Genomic DNA, 19,804 nt, shown 5'->3' with positions numbered 1-19,804 from the left:
GTCTAAAGGGTGTTACAGATAAGCACAAAAGGGGAAGCGGTTTGTCAATGAATCGAAGTCAAATCAGGTAGGAATCCCATGGTGGGTGTGTTTGCTTCTTCAGGTTGTCATTCAAAAGCGGCTGTGATGGCATCGCAGTGTTGGCTGAGTTTAGCTTGGCACACAATTGTTCTATCTACATCAACTCAAAACAGAAAAAAAGCCCTATGGTCTTCACACAATAAAAAGTACACTAGGTATTTAAGTACAGTATACCTCACCAAGGACGAGTTGATCTAGAATGGACAGAGACATTTCACCATGCTTACTGTAAAGGTGCGTATTTGAGTGATCTCAGACGCAAAGTATCAGCTCGGTCAAATATGTAATAATAATAGCAGTAGTAGTAACAACAATAGTAACCCGTTTAAAGAGAGCTAAATGTTTTGGAACATATTTTTGTACACCGGGGACCCAGAGTCCGTATTTGCACAGGGGCTCCAAACATTCCAGGGAAAGACAGAGGTGTTTCTGCCAAAAAGGTCCCAGGTGCTACTGATCTTGTAACATCATGTGTATCATTACATCACCTTGGCATCATTTGACCATTTTGCTCAAACCTTGCACTGTTTTCCGGAGCTCACTGCTATTTATCATGTGACAGGATCCAAGATTTTAGTCCTATGCCTCTCAGTGGTGAACCATTAGCTGGCCTTTCCAAAAACAAATCTACCCCAAGAGTCCCTGAAGACCTGTGAAAAGTGGTGGAGCTACAACCAACTACCTGTGTGAACACAACAGCTTCCCCTCCCCTGCCCCCAATCCCTCCGCCAGGTGGTGGATGGCTTATTTACAGGTGTTCCAGCAACAGAGGAATGTTGGCTGTGTGATGATAATGATGATGATGATGATGATGATGATGACGATAATGTCGATTTGTGGGTTGTAAAGGTTCAATGCAAGCCTGAGTGCCATTTGCCAAGGGAAGGGAGGGTGGGAGGTTGGGGGAGGATTTGGCGGAGGCAGACGGGCATCATGTTTACTCCCAGGTTTGTTTGTTTTTAAGCCTAAAAGATGTGAGTGCATCAGCGGATGGTTCCAGACACTGCTGGAGTGGAAGTGCCCATTGGGTATGTGTGGTCTCCCCCCCCCCCCCTCTCTCTCTTTATCTCTCTCTCTCCTTTCTTGTCCTATATTCCATGCTCTTCAACCCCCTTCATAATTCGGTTTCTTACTCTCGCCTCCGATCACTACCTGCTTCTGTTTCTCTCCCATGTTCTTTCTCTTTCTTCCCCCTTCTTTTACTCTACTCTTCATCCTTCCCTCCCTCCCGCCCACCCGCTTCCCACTGTCCCACTGTCCATCATGCTCCTGGCAGGACCTTTGATCCTTTGCGGTCTGCCGCTCAGTTCCTCCTTCTGTTCTGTTCCTCCTGCTGATCCTGCCCTTGGCCAGGGAAGGCGTGGTTGTAAAGGTGGCGGTGATTGGCTGCTGCGTTGTACAGCTTGTAAAGAGCCTGCAAAGGAGACATTCATCATTGGCTTATTTTTTAATTCAATTTCATAATGTATTTATTTCTATTTCATTCATTGCCTTCCACTGCACTCTATACAACTGTTTTTCTCTTTTTTCTGCTTCCATCAAGGTTATCAGTTTTATACCACAAGTATTCATTTTCTCCTTGAATCAGCGCTTCATCTCAATAATTAGATTGGCTTAATACTATATTTGACTAGCAAAGTATTTTGAGAGGGCTTTAGTTACACTGAAATCATGCATCGGTCTTCCTTAAAAGTTTAAAAGTATATTTCAAAGGTAGTAAAATAGGAATTAACTTCTACAACAGTTAACAAAACCCAGTTGGTATCATACAATAGCATACCCAACCAATGCCTCCAGATGTTGGACTACGAAGGGCAGAGTTGATGATTTGCTCCTGTGGACTCACCTCATTTGTACTTCCCTACAGGAAAAGAGAAGACAAACATTATTGTTACATTTATTCCAACTGTGGCTATTGTGTGTCTTCTTTATTGTTAAACACACAGTAGATTACTATTTCTGACTGGTCACATGGGAAGACTGGGAAGTATTCTACTTTAGAAAAAAAATCACAGGAAAGCCTGTGTTCATCAACACAGTCTAGCACATATGACCCATGTGTGTGTGTGTGTGTGTGTGTGTGTGTGTGTGTGTGTGTGTGTGTGAAGGCAAAACAAATTATAGATTTGTCTATACTGTATGTGTGCATGCAACTAAAGTGAAACTTTAAAACAGATAGTTCCGGTCCTTGATTATGATTGGCTGAATCACGTTCGATGCCGTTGTAAAATTCAGCACAAACATACACCATGACTGCATTTGGTTCTATATTACTGTGCTACCACAACTTCAAACAAAAGTTAGAGTAGCTGCATCTCCAAGTTGCTTGGCAACCATTCTGATAGAGGAAATATATTTCTTGGTGGAAGAATGATTATCTATGAATACATTGTTACATTTCTTGTTGCTGTGCCTTTATTTTATGAAATCTTGCATGAAATATGTGTATAAAGTGTCTGTGTAAAAGATTGTGAAATGCAACATAATGCTACATAATGTATGCATACTGTTTTTAATGTATAATGTATGCATACTGTTTTGTCCTTTGACACCCACTCAAGTCTCTATATAAAACGATGGTATATATTCATGAGCATTTGTGAAACAGCGTCAGCCTCACCTGGTCCCAGAGTGCGCCAGCCACCTGGTCGATGACGGCGCCCAGCTCGCGGTACTCGCCCGAGTAGCGGATATACGCCCAGGTGCAGAGCGTGATGAGCGCCAGGCCCAGCACCATGTTGCACACGCTGGCAATCACGTCCACGCCCACGAAGCCCGTGATGCCCGCCGCCACGTACATGATGAAGATCACCACGAAGAGCGTGGCGGGGGTGCGCGCGGCGTGGAAGATGTTCTTGGAGTCGTTGTGCTTGATGTACTGCACGAAGAGCTCGTCCACCTCCGCCTCCAGCTGCTGCAGGTAACGGCGGCTGAACTCCTCCCCGCCCATCTTCTTGACGCCGCGGAACACGGCCAGCGCCTCCTGCCGGATGTCGACGTGGCGCGCCTGCAGCTCGCTGGGAGCCAGGAAGGGACGGTCACCACCGCTCACCTGTGGGCAGTCAGTGGCATCAGTGAGAAGTGCAGAAGTGGAATGTACCCCATATTGGCACATATATACACACAAAATCATACTCTGATGCATTAGAAACACAGGTAATCAGGTCATATATAAATAAACTTGTGTGCAGTCACAGGCAATGAACAATACTCGTATGGATGGTGATGGACAAATAAAAGAAAGGATTGACATGACGGCAGGCAAGAACAGATGAAAATAGAGATGGAAATATGGATAAACATATCAAATAACTGATGATGATGATTACAACACACTTAAAAGGTCAAAAAACTGATGATGAATGAAGAGATCACCTCCTCCATCTTCTTGCTGTAGAGGTCTTTGGCTGCTGCAACAGCTGCCAGGTTATTAGCCTCAGCTGTAGCCTGTAGAGACAAAAAATACTTTACAAATGATACATATTCACACAAACAACAAACACTCGAATGAATGCATCCACACAAATATACAGAAAATATACATGTGATGTAAACCCAATGATGGAAAATATCTGATCTTGAGATTTTGATATTTCTCTGTCTGATGTTTCTTCACAGTAGGAAACAGAGTGATTTGTTTGTTTCGTAAGTATGATTTCCCATACATTTTATTTGGAACATTTTTTTTTAATTATTCTATCAATATTGCAGCAGTCTAATAAGGATTACAGCATTAGCATTCTCATATTAATTGCTAAAATTATTCAGTAAAAAATCTCTTTCTTTAAGGTGACATGCATGCAGAAATAAGACCTGGTTAAAGTACCTGTAGCATGGACTTGGGGTGTGGCAGTTCTTCCCCCTGGTATATCTTTATGTATGCCTAAAAAAAAGAGTACATTTCATTTTCACTCACTATTAATTTCCCCCCAGTGTTAACAACACATCTTATCCAAATCAGCAAGAGGCATTTCTGCTTTTCTGAAAAGCCATGTTTCCTGGAACCAATACTTGCACCACAATGCATTCTCCATTAAGCCATAAGGATCCTACCAATAGATTTGGAGAGGTTACATACAGAGCATGATGAAAACACAAACTCTGCATTCTCAGTCACAAGGGTCATAGTAAGAGAGGGTCATCAGAGAGAGTTGCTCACCTTGAAGTACTCAAGCAGGCCTCGGCAAGTGATGTTGCTGCCGTTGATCTCCTTGACGTCCAGGTTGCGCGGACTCAACAGCCAGGGCACCAGCACACGCAGGTGGTTGGTGAACTCAGGGTCAATCTCTGCCAGAGAGAGGAGAGAGACCACAGCACGGGTCAGCACAGATAGGATTTATGGCTTCACCACCCAGTCACTGCATAGAGTTGAACATAGGCAATCTGTAATCTGATTAGCTGTTGTGCAAACATATCAATGTTTTGTCAAACTAAATTGTGCAATGCATCATTAATCAAACAGAGGAGGTTTGTTTTTCAAAGTCTGACAAGCACCTTGAAGTCGTCCATCAAAGTGTGGGTTGGTTGCCACCTTGAGGCCTGGGTGAGGCATCAGAAAGCAGGAGATGTTTGTGAAGCAGGAGTGGATGTGTTTCCGCACGTTCTGCAGCTCCTCATGCTGGTTCTCTGAGATCTAAATGAAAAAAAAAAAAATCATAATAGTCATCACACAAGTATTAAAATGGCCAGTTTAGCGCCCTCTATTGGGATAAATGCAGAGACCAAATTTCCCTCACGGGATCAAAAGAGTATATATACTTATACTCTAGTAAACATTTGTGGTATTGCTGAATATGTCTTTGTGAAAGTGGGCTGTATGGTCTGTGTAATCATGACAAATCAATCCTGCTGTGGTGACCTCTGACCTTTAGTCTCTTTTCCAGGAACTTCATCCCTCCTTCCTGACCATACGAGAACTCATAAGGAAAGCTCCAGTCCCGCACCAGGAAGATCATGGACTGAAAACACATTAAAAACATTAGATAATTTGGATCTTGAGAAAAAGAAGTCATAGATTCTAATATATGCACAGAGAGAGAAGCTATTTCCCAAAGGAGAATGAGCACCTGGAATGGTTTCAGGAATGTTTCCTCCATGGCTAGTCTACCATACTCAGTGAAAAGCTGTGGAGACAATGACCAAACCAAGCAGAAATTATGAAAACCAGCCCTCTGTTTAAGTGTTTGTGTGTGTGTGTGTGTGTGTGTGTGTGTGTGTGTGTGTGTGTGTGTGTGTGTGTGTGTGTGTGTGAATATAAAAAGGACTACTTTGAAACTTTGGAGCTCATAATGCATCATCAGCATTCACCCACCTGTAGATGCTGAAGATCATCCTCCTGGACATTCTGGGAGATATTGTACACCTAAAGGCAGGATTGTGTACGAATGTTAATATAGATGCCATTTTAGTTCAGTGGGGCTAAAGCATAATTTAGAACTGGTTGGTCAGTCATTGCAGAACTACAATTTTGAAAATAGTCCCTACGCAAATTGATATACAAAAGTAATATACAGTATGTTGGGCATTGCTACACTGCAAAAAATGGACTTTGAAATATTTTACAATTTTATTTCTTATTTATTTTATTAATATTGTTGCTAGTGAATTACTATATGGCATGCTTTTAACTCATCTGCATAGACATACAGTATAATGCAATACCTCTACATTAAATACAGGCTATGTGCAGGAAATTATGCTTTCCTTCCGTCTGGTTTTCATCTTCTGTATATTCGTAATCAAAGTCCTTATAGGCAAATCTCTGACATAATAACTTAGTAGTATCAGCAGCCTAACTAGAATATTCTCCAATTTATATTTCTTTCGTAATGTTGACAATTCTGCACTCAATGTGGATATTCTATATAATATATGCCTGACAGAAAAAATATTTAAGTTTACTTTTACATGGTTTAGGATGTGTCAGGCACTGCCTATCATCACAAAAAATCAATACAACGCAGCTTCGGCCAGAAATAGAAAAACGGATTTCTGAATACTGAAGCATCATGTTGACGCTCATTGTTGGCTCACGAATATCGTGGATAGCATTAACATTAAACAGAACTTCTATACAGGAGCAGTTACACAGGGCATGGTTTAGAAACAGTGCCAGACAAGGTACACAGAAAACCATATGAAGCACATTTAGTTGCCACTGATGAAGGGTCCAATTTCACTTTCAGGTTGACACTGATAATTATGATACTTTCTCTCAACACGAAGAATGCAGAATGGCCCTGAGTGCCTCCTACCTGCATGGAGCTGATCATGGTGCTGAGGGCAAACACTGTGGCAGAGTCCCTCAGAGTGGACTGGCTGTCAAATGTCCCCTGGGTGTCCATAAGCAGCACGGCCACCTGCAGGACAGCAGGACGCCAGAACACGTGAGGACAGGGAAAAAAAACAAGTCCCCAGACACTCACCGCTGCTGTGCAAGGGGCAGGTGGGACACAGTGCGAGAAACATGCGCCCACTTGGGGAATATGATTTGTACATGAATAAGACTAAAAGTAAGATTACATTAACAGAATTGGCATTACGATAATGGGCTCTTGCACATGTTGGTTGATGTGAAAGAGAGAACTACGTTGCGTGAATGTTTCAAACAGAGTGTGTGTGTGTGTGTGTGTGTGTGTGTCTGCGCACACGGTTTTTACCTTCGTCCCATCTGGTTTATCCACTAGGAAGACCTCACTCCAGATCTGGATTCCAGTGGTCTCCCTCTCAGATCCTCCCCTCCATGAAAACCCAGTCAGAGGCTCCTCCGGATCACCCAACCAATTCTCTGAAGCCTACACACACACACACACACACACACACACACACACACACACACACACACACACACACACACACACACACACTCACACACACACACACAAACACATACACACACAAACACATACACACACACACACACACACACACACACACACACACACACACACACACAGGTCCACATAAACACCACATTCAGTCATATGAAGTCATAAACTGCCTTCAGACATGTCCTCCACACTATATGCAGATCTTTGTCAAACAGGTGTCCTTTTGGGTGACTCAGATATGATGCTTACATGCGGACATTATGCGGACATTATGTGTGAACGACACCGACGCACATGAACAGAACCTCTGTGTGGTTGAACAGGTCGAACGTGGTCGAACACGCACATGAACAGAATCTCTGCATGTTCTTCGCTTCGTTCAGACATGAGCTCATTTACATAATGTCCGTCCAAAATACTAAGAGGGGAGTAGTGTAAGAGCCGCCTAAGTTCGGAGTTCCAAATGTCGGGATATGTTGTTCAGATATACGGCCCAACTGCTTGATATCCACAGAACATGCAGACTTACACGTAAGTCTGAAAGCAGCTATAGACAAACAAATGCATTCACATAAACACAAGCATGCACAACTCTTATATTAGAAGTTGAATGTTCATTTTTACACATACAAACACTAGGCTGGGTGGTCTGAGACTTTCTATCCTTACATAACCAAGACACCAGTAGAAACCTGACCAAGCTAACAAGCCTATATCATCAGCAGACACCATGACATGGCTATTCTGTATCAATGTACATCACATACTGTACATTATTCATTATCCAGCAACCAGCAAGAAAAGCTTATAGCCAAAGAAATAGCCATGGGTCATCATCTCCACAAATCAATTCAATGAATGGCAAAGAGAAACAGTGATTGGGCCTCAAGGGGTTCAGTTTAATGGACGGAGAAATTAGCCATGAAAGACATCTGCACACACCCAGCGCGGATTAACAAAGGGACACAATACCCAATATACGGCAGATAGAAATTTACACATAACAAAATCAACGTGTAAAATACTAGCTGTAAGGACCAGTAAAGAAGGTAAACAATAGGGAGTGTGGGGTATTATGGAGCTGAATCTTACTTGAAGCTAAGTTAGTGAGCATTCATGAACATTTGAAGTTCATTTCATGACAAATTTCTGATCATTTAAGTTGAATTACTGTAACACATTGTCTAAACAAATACCCCCTGTCTCTGCTGATGCCTCTTTCCTGCCTCCTCAGACACCTGCTCTCCCTCCACTCACCTGGTTGTACATGTAGCGCAGCATGAAGTCCATGAGAAAGGACTTGCCCTTCCGGAAAGCTCCGGCCACTGAAATAGCCACCACCTCACGGTCCCTCACTTCCTCCGACAGCAGGATGCGACTGAGGGCCACCTCATCCAGCTCGAAGGAGTGGTCGTCCTTGACAACCAGCACTTGCACAGGCCGCGCCTTCCCATCTGGCTCCTCCTCCTCTGAGCTCCAATCATATATGCCCTTATCAGTGAACGAGCCTGGGAGAAGAAAAAAAACACAACAAAAACAGGAAGAGATCTTCAGACCAATGAAATGACAATATCCACCATGTCCCTTTACAGTGTTTTTTTTTTATTTCATTAACTAATTTGTTATTTTATCGCGTACGTACACTAGACACACACACACACACACACACACACACACACACACACACACACACACACACACACACACACACAGAGACAGGCATCTCAAACTATTTAATCTCAACAGTAGACCTCCTATTATGGGATGTCTGTCCCCTTCCCATTTCCGTTTCACTGTTATCACCATCAAATGTATCCATAACCCAAAAACCTTACAAGACCTCCCACTGTTAAGAGCATCATTATTTATGTAAACTAGCATCTCATTGCATTGTACATTTAATGTCTCACTTACAGGCTGCTTCAGATCAATAAATCACGCCATAGATGGATTAAAAAACAGCAGTGAGCAACATCGATCAGTTGCTCTGCTCCTGACAACAGGCTACTAGCTGGATGGTAGCATTAGTTTCCAGTTAGAGTGACTCACTCCAGTTAGAGTGGCTTCTCTTATTTCTCTGGCTGTTTGCTGGCCATGATGAGGCTGTGTGGGATGGGTTTAGGTTAGGCCCCGCCACAAATACATGACTGAGTGTGGGAGACTCTCTCTCTGCGTGTGTGTGTGTGTGTGTGTGTGTGTGTGTGTGTGTGCGCGCACATGTGTGTCTATCTGTATTGTGTATGTGTATGTGATTTAAATAAATAAAAACAGGTGGAAAATGCACTCACATTCCTGCAATTCTGATTTAATGTGTTGTGTGTTTGTGTATTCAGTCAGAGGACAAAAAATTATTATAAGAAACTCAACAGAATGACAAAAGTACAAACTAGTAAGAATTTCAAATTGTTGCAGAAAAACTGCAGTGAGAATAACAAGTGCTTCAAGGCCTCCTAAGGCAGAAGTGCTACTTGGGGCAAACAGTCCATGGCCTCTACCTGTCTTGATTCATTATGAGACAGTGGTCAATCATTCTCAAGGACATTGGATTCATTTAGCCTGAGGAGATTCATTCTAGCTGGCGAATGTTAATTGATTTCACTTAGTCTATCTTCACTTGGTTCCATAATGACCTGGGAGCTAGCTTGCTATCTGTGAAGTTACAATCGTATTGGGTCATCAGAATGTCTTTAGCAGGGATGATGAAGCATTCTCACGGGAGAACGTACCCAATCCTTATGCTTAAACCCCTAAAACCCCTTGGTGAACATCTAATCCCTATCCCACAACCAAATAACCTTGAGTACTTCTGCCATTAAGGTTGGAGGACTTTTATAGTCCCAATGAGTGTAGCATATAGCTACAAAGTCCCAGCTCTTGATCCATTGAGGGAGGTCGGAAGTCTTTTGTAATTACACGTGTTCCTGTTATTTAAAAGTGATCTATTTGAGCACGAGGAAAGATATGGGAAATGGACTGCACTTGCTCATTCACTCTGGTAACACTCTTCAGGTACACCTTTTACAAATCCATCATCAAGTTGGAATGGGTGGGCCTACTACATAACACAAATAGCCTACTGTTTTAGACTGGTTTAGGCTGTTCAACCTCTTCCTTCAATAAAACTGTAAACTATGTTTTGTTGTTTCTCCTTTAGGCTTATTCTACCCTCTGTATCAGGTGTAAGAACAGCTGGCCTATAACTATGGAACCTCCTGGGACACTTCACTTCTCAGCAGTTCATTAACCTATTATTCCACTGTCATATTGTAAGATTGGACGGACACACACACACACACACACACACACATATATACATACACACACACAGACAAAATAACAAAAACAAAAAATAAAACAGTAGCGATAAGGTTAATGCAGCATACAGAGCACTGTAAATTATTCACGCTCAAACCCCTCTGTGCTTCTTTGAATAGAGCGCATCACACGTTGGTTGGAGCATCACTACCATAACCCAAAGGCTTATTGCTCCAAACACACACACACACACACCCTTTAATGATCATCATCTCAGGTTCAGACGCAGCCCAGACCTACCCCACAGCTGCTATGTGGGTCAGAACTGCTTTTGCTCCTTTAATGATATAGCCCATATTATAGACCCCCAAACTGTGTGCCTCTGGCCATTTGCTCACTGACTCCGTCAAAAATGTATTTTTATATTTTGTGACATATTGAAACGATCATAGCCTGTTGACAAGCTAGACATTTCACGCATAGGCTACTGATTATGAGGCATCAATGTAAAATACTATATCACGAATGACAGGCTCCACTCGTGTTATTGGTTCAATAAAATGTTCAAAGGGAAGCTCCTGTAACATAGCCTATTCACATCTTATCTTGACGCTAAGTCAGTGCTACATAAACACCATAAGATGACCACTTGCATAGGCCACATTTATTTACGCACCACAGAGGGCTTTATTTATCACAATAAAGCACCAACCATCAAAAGAACAAAACAAGCCATGACTTTGGCCTGCACCGAGCTTAGACTGCGTGTGTTGGGTGTATGTCTTTCGGAGTGTTTATCGCAACAGTGACGATGCGAAGCTAGTTTAGGCCGTTGCGGTGGCTGAAAATAAGGGCGAGGAACCCCCTCTTATAAATTGCTGATGGATAAAAGATGACATAAAGCCTATAGCCTAGCCTATCTACACCGCGTTTTAATGAAATTATTTAAGGGCCATCCGAAAGAAGCGACTTGGTCCAATCTAGTCAGATAGGCTACGATAGAGAATGTAGCAACTGCGGGCATACATCACTAAGGTGCGTCTCCCCTCACGAAAAAAAAAATAGGCTACAACCAAGGCGGTACATCACAAAACGAGCACTTACCCCAGCTGTCTCTGTCTTTACGATTCCTGGCCATTGTGCTGCTGGATGTCGATCTCTGTTCCTCTGTTCAAGGATGTATCAGTGGTACAGTATAGCCTAATCACCAATCATGAGGCAACTACTCTCCCAGATCACAACCGAAGATGCTCGTTCTCATCCAGAGAAGGACGATGATGCTATTTCTCGGGTGACGAGAAAGTGCAAACAATTAAATAACCTCTAGAGGGTGATGTAAGACTTCTTTGGATTTGTGCTGATACTGTGCTGATATCAAACGACATATATCGTCCAATCTACGTAGGAAGACTTGAGATAACTTATTTTTTTGCATTCGTGTGGAGACTGTGGACATGATCACTATGAAAATAAATGTTGTACAAAATGTCAAGTCTTTATTAAAAATGCATCTGAGCTTTCAATAATGAGAGCCTGTGGGCGATAGGCAAGCCTGTGATACAACCGCTAGATGGCGGCATTTACAAAAGCTTAAAATATTATTTTTGCTTTTGTGTATGTAGGCTACATTTCTTATATTAATGGCCAGAAGAGTGGCCATTTCAAAACCCAGATAGCAATTTGTAATTTTTGGAGGGGGAGGGAATGATAGCAATTTCATATAAAAAAAAAATAAAGTGGAACAATGTTGTGCATGCTTGTGCACATGACACAAGTTTAGGATTACTTTGCTACTGTAAATTCATTTGATAAGTAAAGGCCACACTGTTCTCTGACAAAGGTTAGGTGGACAACTTCAAACTATTTGCTCTGCACAGGAGGAAGTGACATACGTCTTGAGGCGGGGAGTGGAGAGTAGCCAGGTAGCTGACTGTTGGCTAGCCAGACTCGTTCTGTAGCATTTGAGTTGTCTGTGGAAGAGAAGTTCAAGCCTCCGTCAAACTCTGCGAGACAGCCGTTCGGATGTAAATTTCGACGCAAAATTGCTGCATTTTAAAGGAAGAAATATAAGTCAATATTTTGGTGTATAATTGATTTTAACAAGCGAAAGGTGAGTTCTTAAACATTCATAATATTAGCTTGGCAGGCAGTTAACTTCAAAGCTAGCTAGCAGAATGCAGGCACTGCAAGCCAGGGAATAGTGGATCTATGCTACCCACAGGGCTTGGTTAACCTTATGAAGATGCAGGGAGAGAGTTAGCTAAGTGGCCATCTCTGTGTCGCTTGCCTGCTGTGCGTTTCCAGGCACATTATACCGAAGTTACTTTACTTCGTGGTCGTTGAACTTAATCAAATTGTCGTTAGCCGTCACTTATTGCTCCAATTAGAAAATTATATAACATGTGATAAAGAGTGGGGTAACTAGTGTTTACCAACGAGCTAACGTTAACTTAACGTTAACGCTTTGTAACGTTAGCAGAACCATCTAACGTTGATGTTGATGTGCTAACTTTGGCTAGGTCACTGTATTTAATCGTGTAACGTTCACGTTAACGTCAACTTATAGCTAACATTACATATGCTAAAGTTAGCTAGTTTATCAGTTGTCTGTTATTAAGAGTCGTTATTTGTAAACGTTGGTTATATTTACGTAATTACTTGGACTAGTATATAAAAAAAGTTATGCAGCCCATTTGAAGGGCCACTAACGAGACTTACAAGGTGAGATGCTTCTTAGGAAGCTTCTTCGATCGTTTAACAGTAACTTAAAACGTCGATAACAGTCAATTATTCCGTCTTTATTCGAGAGATGTAAGTTAATGTTAAGTGTCTGGATGTTATATACGTCAGATAAATGTGTTATTCCAGTGAAACACGGAGCAGTTAACGTTATAGAGGAGTTCGCCATCTGAATTAAACAAGTAACGTTAACCTAATGATCGTAGTTCTTGCTGATGGAAATGGAATGTTGCAATTATTTACGTGGTCCATACAATGTTAAACACATGTTCAAGTCTGAAATTGTGTTGTATTGCCACTTGACGTTGCACTCACTTTATTTTTGTTTTGACGACCAGGAAATGGACCAAAATCCCTACTTGGAAGTTGGAGTGGCGATGTGTAGTTAGACCACCAAGGACCACTTATCTTTAGACATTAATTTTCTTTGCGGAATACTTCATTTGGTGCCTGGAACCTCTTGTAAATGTAAACAAGAAACAGCAACAAGAAACCGATAGCTAACAACTAGCAAGGAAGCCACAATGGACATCTATCCCCGACCAAGTGGCGAGATACAACGCCGAAACCCACAGCACGACTTTGAACTGATTCAACGCGTCGGCAGTGGGACATATGGAGACGTCTACAAGGTAACTAATGATGTTTACATGAAATACAATTAAGCTACAATTTATATATGCGATGGATCTTTGGATGTATGATACAATTCTAGACTAGAGTGTAGCGTCCGCTTTTGCATATTCAGTCGTAAGCCATCTGTCACTTATGACAAGAAACGTATTTTACACGGAGTTGCACCGAAGAACAGCACGAGTGCCCAGCAAAGAAAACACCGTCATACTCAGGTCAATCATATTTGTTGACAAGAATCACTTGTTCTTTAGTGTAAACACGAGTGAAACTGAGTATTCGAGAAGATTGGTGCATCAGGCATTTTCTCTGTGGTCTCTTTGCTGTCCTGACAGTGGCAGGGTCCCTGGTGTCAAACTTTTAATAAAGAAAGATGAGTCATAAAGCCACCAACAAAGAGCCGCACAAAGAGTGAGTTCCGCTGGCTCTCTGAGTCACCGCCACAGTTCATACCACATCACCCTGCACCCCACTCCACCGCACCCCACCCCACCCCATCTCATCTCATCAACCCTTCCACGGCTTGCCTACAACTTTGGCCACCCAGCCAGACCTTGGTGCTGTGCCAACTACACCTGTTTGCACAGTATGATCCGGACGCATCTGAAGAGCTCCCTTCCTTCTGTTCATGGCCATTCGGTGGGGGATTAACAGTTGTTGATTAACAGTTGGTTTCTTATTTTTGGACTCTGATTCACACATCATAACAGAAGAGTTGACCTTAGTGTGCCTGTGCTTAGTGAACGGCGGTTAAGTAACAGCATGACAAGGAAGTCTTCTCTCCCTGTCTGAAATTGCTTTTCATAGATGCAATGTTAATAGTTAATATTAGTTAATAGTAATTCATTCATTCAATATGATTACATTATATTATCTTGAATTATTGCTTTGTAATGCTTGATTTATAAACTTGAGTGTGTGAGTGTGACTAAGAGGGAGACCAGTCAGTGTTTTGCAAGACTTTTTCTTCGCAACATCTGAACTGACAACATTCCTGTCAGAAGGAAAGGGAGAGAGGAAAAGGAGCTTATCAGCATGTTGCCTATTTCAAAAGAGTAAGGATGAAATGGTATTTCAAGTGTGTGACAGGCCTGTGAGCTAGCCAAATGAAGTGGACAGCCTCTTAATCCATCTACTTTAAAGGACAGGACCTCTGTAGGTTCAAAGTCCTCAAATTCAACTGATGAAGTGAAGTGTTTTTATCGTGTGAGTAAAGGGAGAAAGGCCTGTTGCACTCAGTTTCTAGCTCATATCATGTTCTCTCTCAGACTAAGTTCACATCTTAGTGTGAGGGTCATTTGTGGCAAAAGACTGGTGAAGGTGGCAAGACACTGTCAGTGATTGGCTCCTCTGTGTAAATAAGGCAGCTGAGCCCTCTTTATATGGGCAGCGTGGAAAAATAGCTGGCTCACTTTTTCATTTTGACAGCAGAATCATGCGAGAGTCCACTGATCAGTCCCAGATGCTCTCTGTATGGAAAATAACATATCACCTTCTTATGTGAGTCTCTTTGACTCCCTGGATGCAGGTCATGCCTCTTGCCTATCACAGTTCAGTCCAATATATGCCTTTTAGTACAGCCAAAATCACATAGGCAAGGCTTTTAGGCTTACAGAAGTGAAGTTCCACCAGATAGCCTGTGTAATTGTGTACATATGAGATGGAGCAGTGGGAAAGACTGAAGGAAGAGTAATAATTAGGGACCTCTCTACACCTCCCCCTGACCTCCCTTCTACGTAGTAGCTTTTGGAGTGTGTGTGTGTATTGGGGGGGGGGGTGCATTTCGCCCCTCCTGTTTATCAGTGGATGCCTCGAGCTGCAACTCCCCTGATGCAGTGTTGGTGGGAGCAGATCAGACTCTTCCCTGTGATCTGGCTTCTGCTGTTCCCGGCTCTTTCTAGGGATCCAGGATAATGCTCGGGAAGTTCCTGAAAGAGCAGTGAAAGTGGTCCAGTCATTCCCCTCTGGCGTCTGCCGGACCTCCCGGCTTTATTTGCGACCCAAGTGCAACATTAGTGTGTGTGTGTGTGTCTGTTTCAGTCAGTGCTTCCTGTTACCCAGTCAAATGTATGTGAGAGGAAGCTAAGTGAATACAATCACACACACACAAAAGAAGGCCATACCTAGGCTAAGTGAATACACACACGCTCACTTTCAAAGAAGCAGTAGTCAGAGTAGAAGTAAGAAGGTTAGTTTCGGGTTCTCTAAAAGTTTTGATGCAGGAGAGCAGTGGAACAGAACTCTCTGTCCTCTCTCTTCCCATCAGGCACATGAGCCATAGGCGTGTTCTCCCAGTTTGGAGTGTTGGAGTGACAAACGGCCAGTTTCCGACGGAACGCCCACCGATGCGCGATACGCCACCGTCCGCAGCGGTGGCCCACAAAAATACTACTCCTAAAAGTAGTGAAATTTGTCAGGAAAAGGCCCGCTTTGTCATGTCTTGCATAACATCCGGTACTGCTGCTGCACAGATCACTGTCTGTCTGTCTGTCTGTCTGTCTGTCTGTCTGTCTGTCTGTCTGTCTGTCTGTCTGTGTGTGTGTGTGTGTGTGTGTGTGTGTGTGTGTGTGTGTGTGTGTGTGTGTGTGTGTGTGTGTGTGTGTGTGTGTGTGTGTGTGTGTGTGTGTGTGTGTGTGTGTGTGTGTGTGTGTGTGTGTGTGTGTGTGTGTGTGTGTGTGTGTGTGTGTGTTGGGGGTGTAAGAGGACAGTTGGAGATTTTTTTTTTTCAGCAGCTATCATGGGTCAGGCTCATTCTTTCCATTTTCCACGTGCTGTGGTGGAGCAGCAGGAGGAGTGCTGGGTAGGAGCTTTAGCGAGGGAGGCAGGGTCCCAAACAAAATCAGCCCGCTTACAGCTCATTGCCTGTGGGCAAGGCTTTGGCTATAAAAAAGACAAAAGTCCAGTGGAAAAGGTGTAAACCTCTATCTGATCTAAATGGTTGTACATAGACAGCTTTCATTGATGATGATCTAATTAACTACCCAGAGAATGTGTTCTTTATGGCCTGCATTTTATGTATAGCCTAGTTTCTATACTGCTCTAAAAGTGACCTAGATATTACCAACGGTAATTTGGGTTTTCCTAGACAGTCTACCTCATGCTTGTGTGTGTGTTGGGTTGCGGTTGGGATGTGGGTCAGTGGAGTTAGTTATGAGATATGCTTTATGTCGTTCAGTGCATTGGCTACTGTTTTACTGCCACGAGACTCTTGTCTCAGCAAGCGATAAGAAAGCTGATAGCTTAACACATGCTCACACCAATGCTTCTACCCCTAGCACACACGCACAATTGCTTACACACTAATAGGGTGCCAGGATTGCATAACAGGGTTATATCAACTGGCAGCCCTTTGGCCACAGTCAAGCGCTTAATGCATACAGATGGCCAAGCTACGTAAACACATAGACATGCATACCTATGCTTTCATGCACACACACACACACGCACACATTTTCAGGCGCTGACTGTAGCAGCCCATGATGGGACAGATCATTTTATTTAAGGGCCCTCAGGAGGGTAATGGTGTGGTAGCATGCAGCCTCTATCTGGTGCACTAGTATGGCATTGTTACGCTTCACCTGTGATGACTGCTGACTCCAGTCTAGGCGAGCCGCCCGCTGGTCCGACTGGAAAACGTTAGGAGCTTAACGGAAGGCTGTGTGTGCGTGTGCTGCAGGACCATTGAAAAAATCATGAAGCTGTAGACCGTCTAGAGCTGTTCCTGGTGAGTGAGTGAGTGAGTGTGTGTGTGCCTGCAGAGAAAGTTATGTGGTGGCCTCTCCCATAAGGTCTGTCCTGATCAGACAAGCTGGTGGAATGCCAGGACTGATATTCCACACACACACACACACACACACACACAGACAGATAGATAGACCGAAATGGCTGGTTGGTTGGACCCTCAGTATGCACACATTCACAGAACAGGCTGAAACAGGACTGGGGCCTTTTCAAAACAACTGTGTGGTATGTTTTTTTCTCTCCCTCTTCTCTCTTTCTTTCTTGCTCTCTTTTTCCCTTTCCCTCTCCTCCCTCTGTTTTTCTCTCGCTGCACGCCACACTCTTTCTCTCTCGATCTCTCCTCCCCCCTTTCTCCCCTCTGGACTCACACACACAGGAAATACCGTGCATTTGAGAAGTGCGGCTCAGAGCTCAATATACTACACACACACACACATACACACACACACACACACACACACACGTAAACACACATACAGATATATGCACACACTTTGGTGAATATCAGTGAAAGTATATGTGCAAACTCACTCTTTGTATCAAACATGTTGTCGTGATTTGCATATTTTGTCTAGGTCTCCGTCACACACACACACACACACACATATACATATACATATACATATACATATACATACACACACATACTATCTAGCCTCATTCTTTCACACACAATCATATACCATATGCTATCACATCCTCGCCCAGTCAGTTTCTCTCTAACACACACACACACACACGCACGCACAGTTGTTATGTGAGATGAAAGCACAGTCTTTTCCCACATGTGGTCGTAGACATACAATGCTGCTGAGCCCTGACCCTCTGGCCCCAGACACTTGGCACTGCTGCATGGCTCTGCACAGCTACAAAGCTCAGGTGTGTGTGTGTGTGTGTGTGTGTGTGTGTGTGTGTGTGTGTGTGTGTGTGTGTGTGTGTGTGTGTGTGTGTGTGTGTGTGTGTGTGTGTGTGTGTGTGTGTGTGTGTGTGTGTGTGTGTGTGTGTGTGTGTGTGTGTGTGTGTGTGTGTGTGTGTGTGTGTGTGTGTGTGTGTGTGTGTGTGTGTGTGTGTGAGAGAGAGTGTTTTTATAAAACTGCACAAAAGTATTGGGCCATTTCAGTGCAAGTGTATGTGTGAGTTGATAGTTGTGTGTGTGTGTGACAGGGTAGCATGGTTTCCTGTGCATCCGAGGAAGAATGTGTCAGTCCTCCTCGGAGGCCTGCTGTCTCATATTACCATAGCAGAACTGTCATGTGAGATGCCAGAGTGGTATTGTCTGCATGTGAATGCACAGAGGGTGGGGAAGGTCTGCTGATGTGTGGGGTCTTTTATTTGTAATGACAGGGGAGTGAAACCCAAAGCATTCCAGCTCCTTTCAAGCCGTTGGTCAGACCCCGCCACAGGGAGGGGTTATGACCTGTCAGCTGAGACGTCAAAGCAGCCCAAAACTTCTCTCAGAACTGGGTCAACCTTCCAACCTTCCAGAGTCTGCATCAGCTGTAAGACTGTGTGTGTGTGTGTGTGTGTGCTGTGTGTGTGTGTGATGATAGTGTGATTGCCACTTTGACAGACGGACACAGAGCCCATTTTGTGCCAGACTGGCCCGCTCTGTCCAGGAGGCAAAGTGACATCAGCGAGGAGTCATATAGTCCACAACTACAGCCAGTGTCCTCTACTGGTAAACTTGCTGGTAAAACACACACACACACACACACATATAGGGTATTTATAGTCTATTGTTTGCGTTTGCATTTAGATACGTGTGTACAGAAAGACGAATACAAACACATAGTAATAGATTTAACTTGCTAGCGTCTCTTTAATTAGTGTCATCTCATTAGTCCACCTTTGTTCACAGATAACATGAAATGATAACCTAAACCTGCTAGCTTTTTAATTTGGGACCAGGGTCTTCCTTCCTATCTCTTGTCTAGAGCTGGGTTAGCATCCAAGTTCCCCTTTTTCCTTAAAAAGAAATGGCGCAGCCTTGAAAATATCAAGGTTAAAAAGGAGATTTGCCTTCCCCATTTAGCTGGGTTCTGCTAAAGGCTTCCTTATTTTTGCAGTGTTCTCACCCTTTTTCTTTCTGGTGCGGTTATGCACCTTTTACTCTCTCTCTCTCTCTCTCTCTCTTCTTTCTCTCTTTCTCTTTCCTTCTCTCTTGCTCTCACATTCTCTTTGTAAGCTGTCTCTTGCCTTCTCCATCCTTCTCTGTTTTTTCTCACCCACCAGTGCTTCTTTGAGAAACAGCTGCATTTCACCAATATCACTTGCAGAAATGGTTTATGATGCTCCTTGTACTGCCCAAGGCAGTGAGGTAATTGACTTTCTTTTGCTTCAAGGCCGTCACATTATATTGGAGCACGTCTAATAGACCAACAGTATGGCTGTACAAGTTTTGTACATGCATATTTTGTGCTTGCATTGTTTTGTAGTATTCACACCTCAGATGATCAAAGTTTGTTTTAGACGTAAGTACTTTGAGGGGTGTTGTGCCACACCTGAGGGGTGCTTCATGTTAAGAA

At 43.3% G+C, this 19,804-nt stretch overlaps 2 protein-coding genes across 10 annotated transcripts in view; one reads left to right on the top strand and one right to left on the bottom strand.

Annotated features, from left to right (window-relative positions):
• Positions 1–1,338: 1,338 nt before the first annotated feature.
• On the bottom strand, positions 1,339–11,304 carry atl1 (atlastin GTPase 1). Of its 3 annotated transcripts, none has more exons than XM_076299898.1 (14): positions 11,265–11,304; positions 8,169–8,419; positions 6,741–6,875; positions 6,336–6,440; positions 5,393–5,443; positions 5,148–5,204; positions 4,947–5,039; positions 4,576–4,714; positions 4,241–4,368; positions 3,908–3,964; positions 3,457–3,528; positions 2,702–3,133; positions 1,928–1,942; positions 1,339–1,495 (listed from the first exon to the last, which is right to left on the bottom strand). In XM_076299898.1, exons 1-14 carry the CDS (start codon positions 11,302–11,304, stop codon positions 1,385–1,387), a joined length of 1,686 nt encoding a protein of 561 aa, XP_076156013.1. In that variant the 3' UTR covers positions 1,339–1,384. The 3 variants fall into 3 exon arrangements, with proteins under 3 accessions (XP_076156013.1, XP_076156014.1, XP_076156015.1); XM_076299899.1 differs by having other exon boundaries at positions 11,271–11,304; XM_076299900.1 differs by lacking the exon at positions 1,928–1,942 and having other exon boundaries at positions 11,271–11,304.
• Positions 11,305–12,109: 805 nt separating this feature from the next.
• map4k5 (mitogen-activated protein kinase kinase kinase kinase 5) overlaps positions 12,110–19,804 on the top strand; it is a 55,458-nt gene continuing 47,763 nt past the window's right edge. For 5 of the 7 annotated variants that reach the window (XM_076300672.1, XM_076300671.1, XM_076300669.1 and 2 more), the window contains exons 1-2: positions 12,110–12,276; positions 13,244–13,537. In XM_076300672.1, coding sequence (XP_076156787.1) covers positions 13,430–13,537 — 108 coding nt within the window. In that variant the 5' untranslated portion in view covers positions 12,110–12,276; positions 13,244–13,429. The remainder of the gene's footprint in view (positions 12,277–13,243; positions 13,538–19,804) is intronic. The other 2 variants (XM_076300675.1, XM_076300674.1) reach the window with 1 other exon arrangement.

The sequence above is a fragment of the Alosa pseudoharengus genome, unplaced genomic scaffold, assembly GCF_046254945.1.
Source record: "Alosa pseudoharengus isolate Yale_2024_CS ecotype anadromous, Long Island Sound unplaced genomic scaffold, YU_APseudo_1.1 YU_APseudo_1.1_scf_22, whole genome shotgun sequence".
NCBI lineage: Eukaryota > Metazoa > Chordata > Actinopteri > Clupeiformes > Clupeidae > Alosa > Alosa pseudoharengus.
Note: the sequence above shows the minus strand (reverse complement) of the source record. Positions and strands in the feature narration are given on the sequence as shown.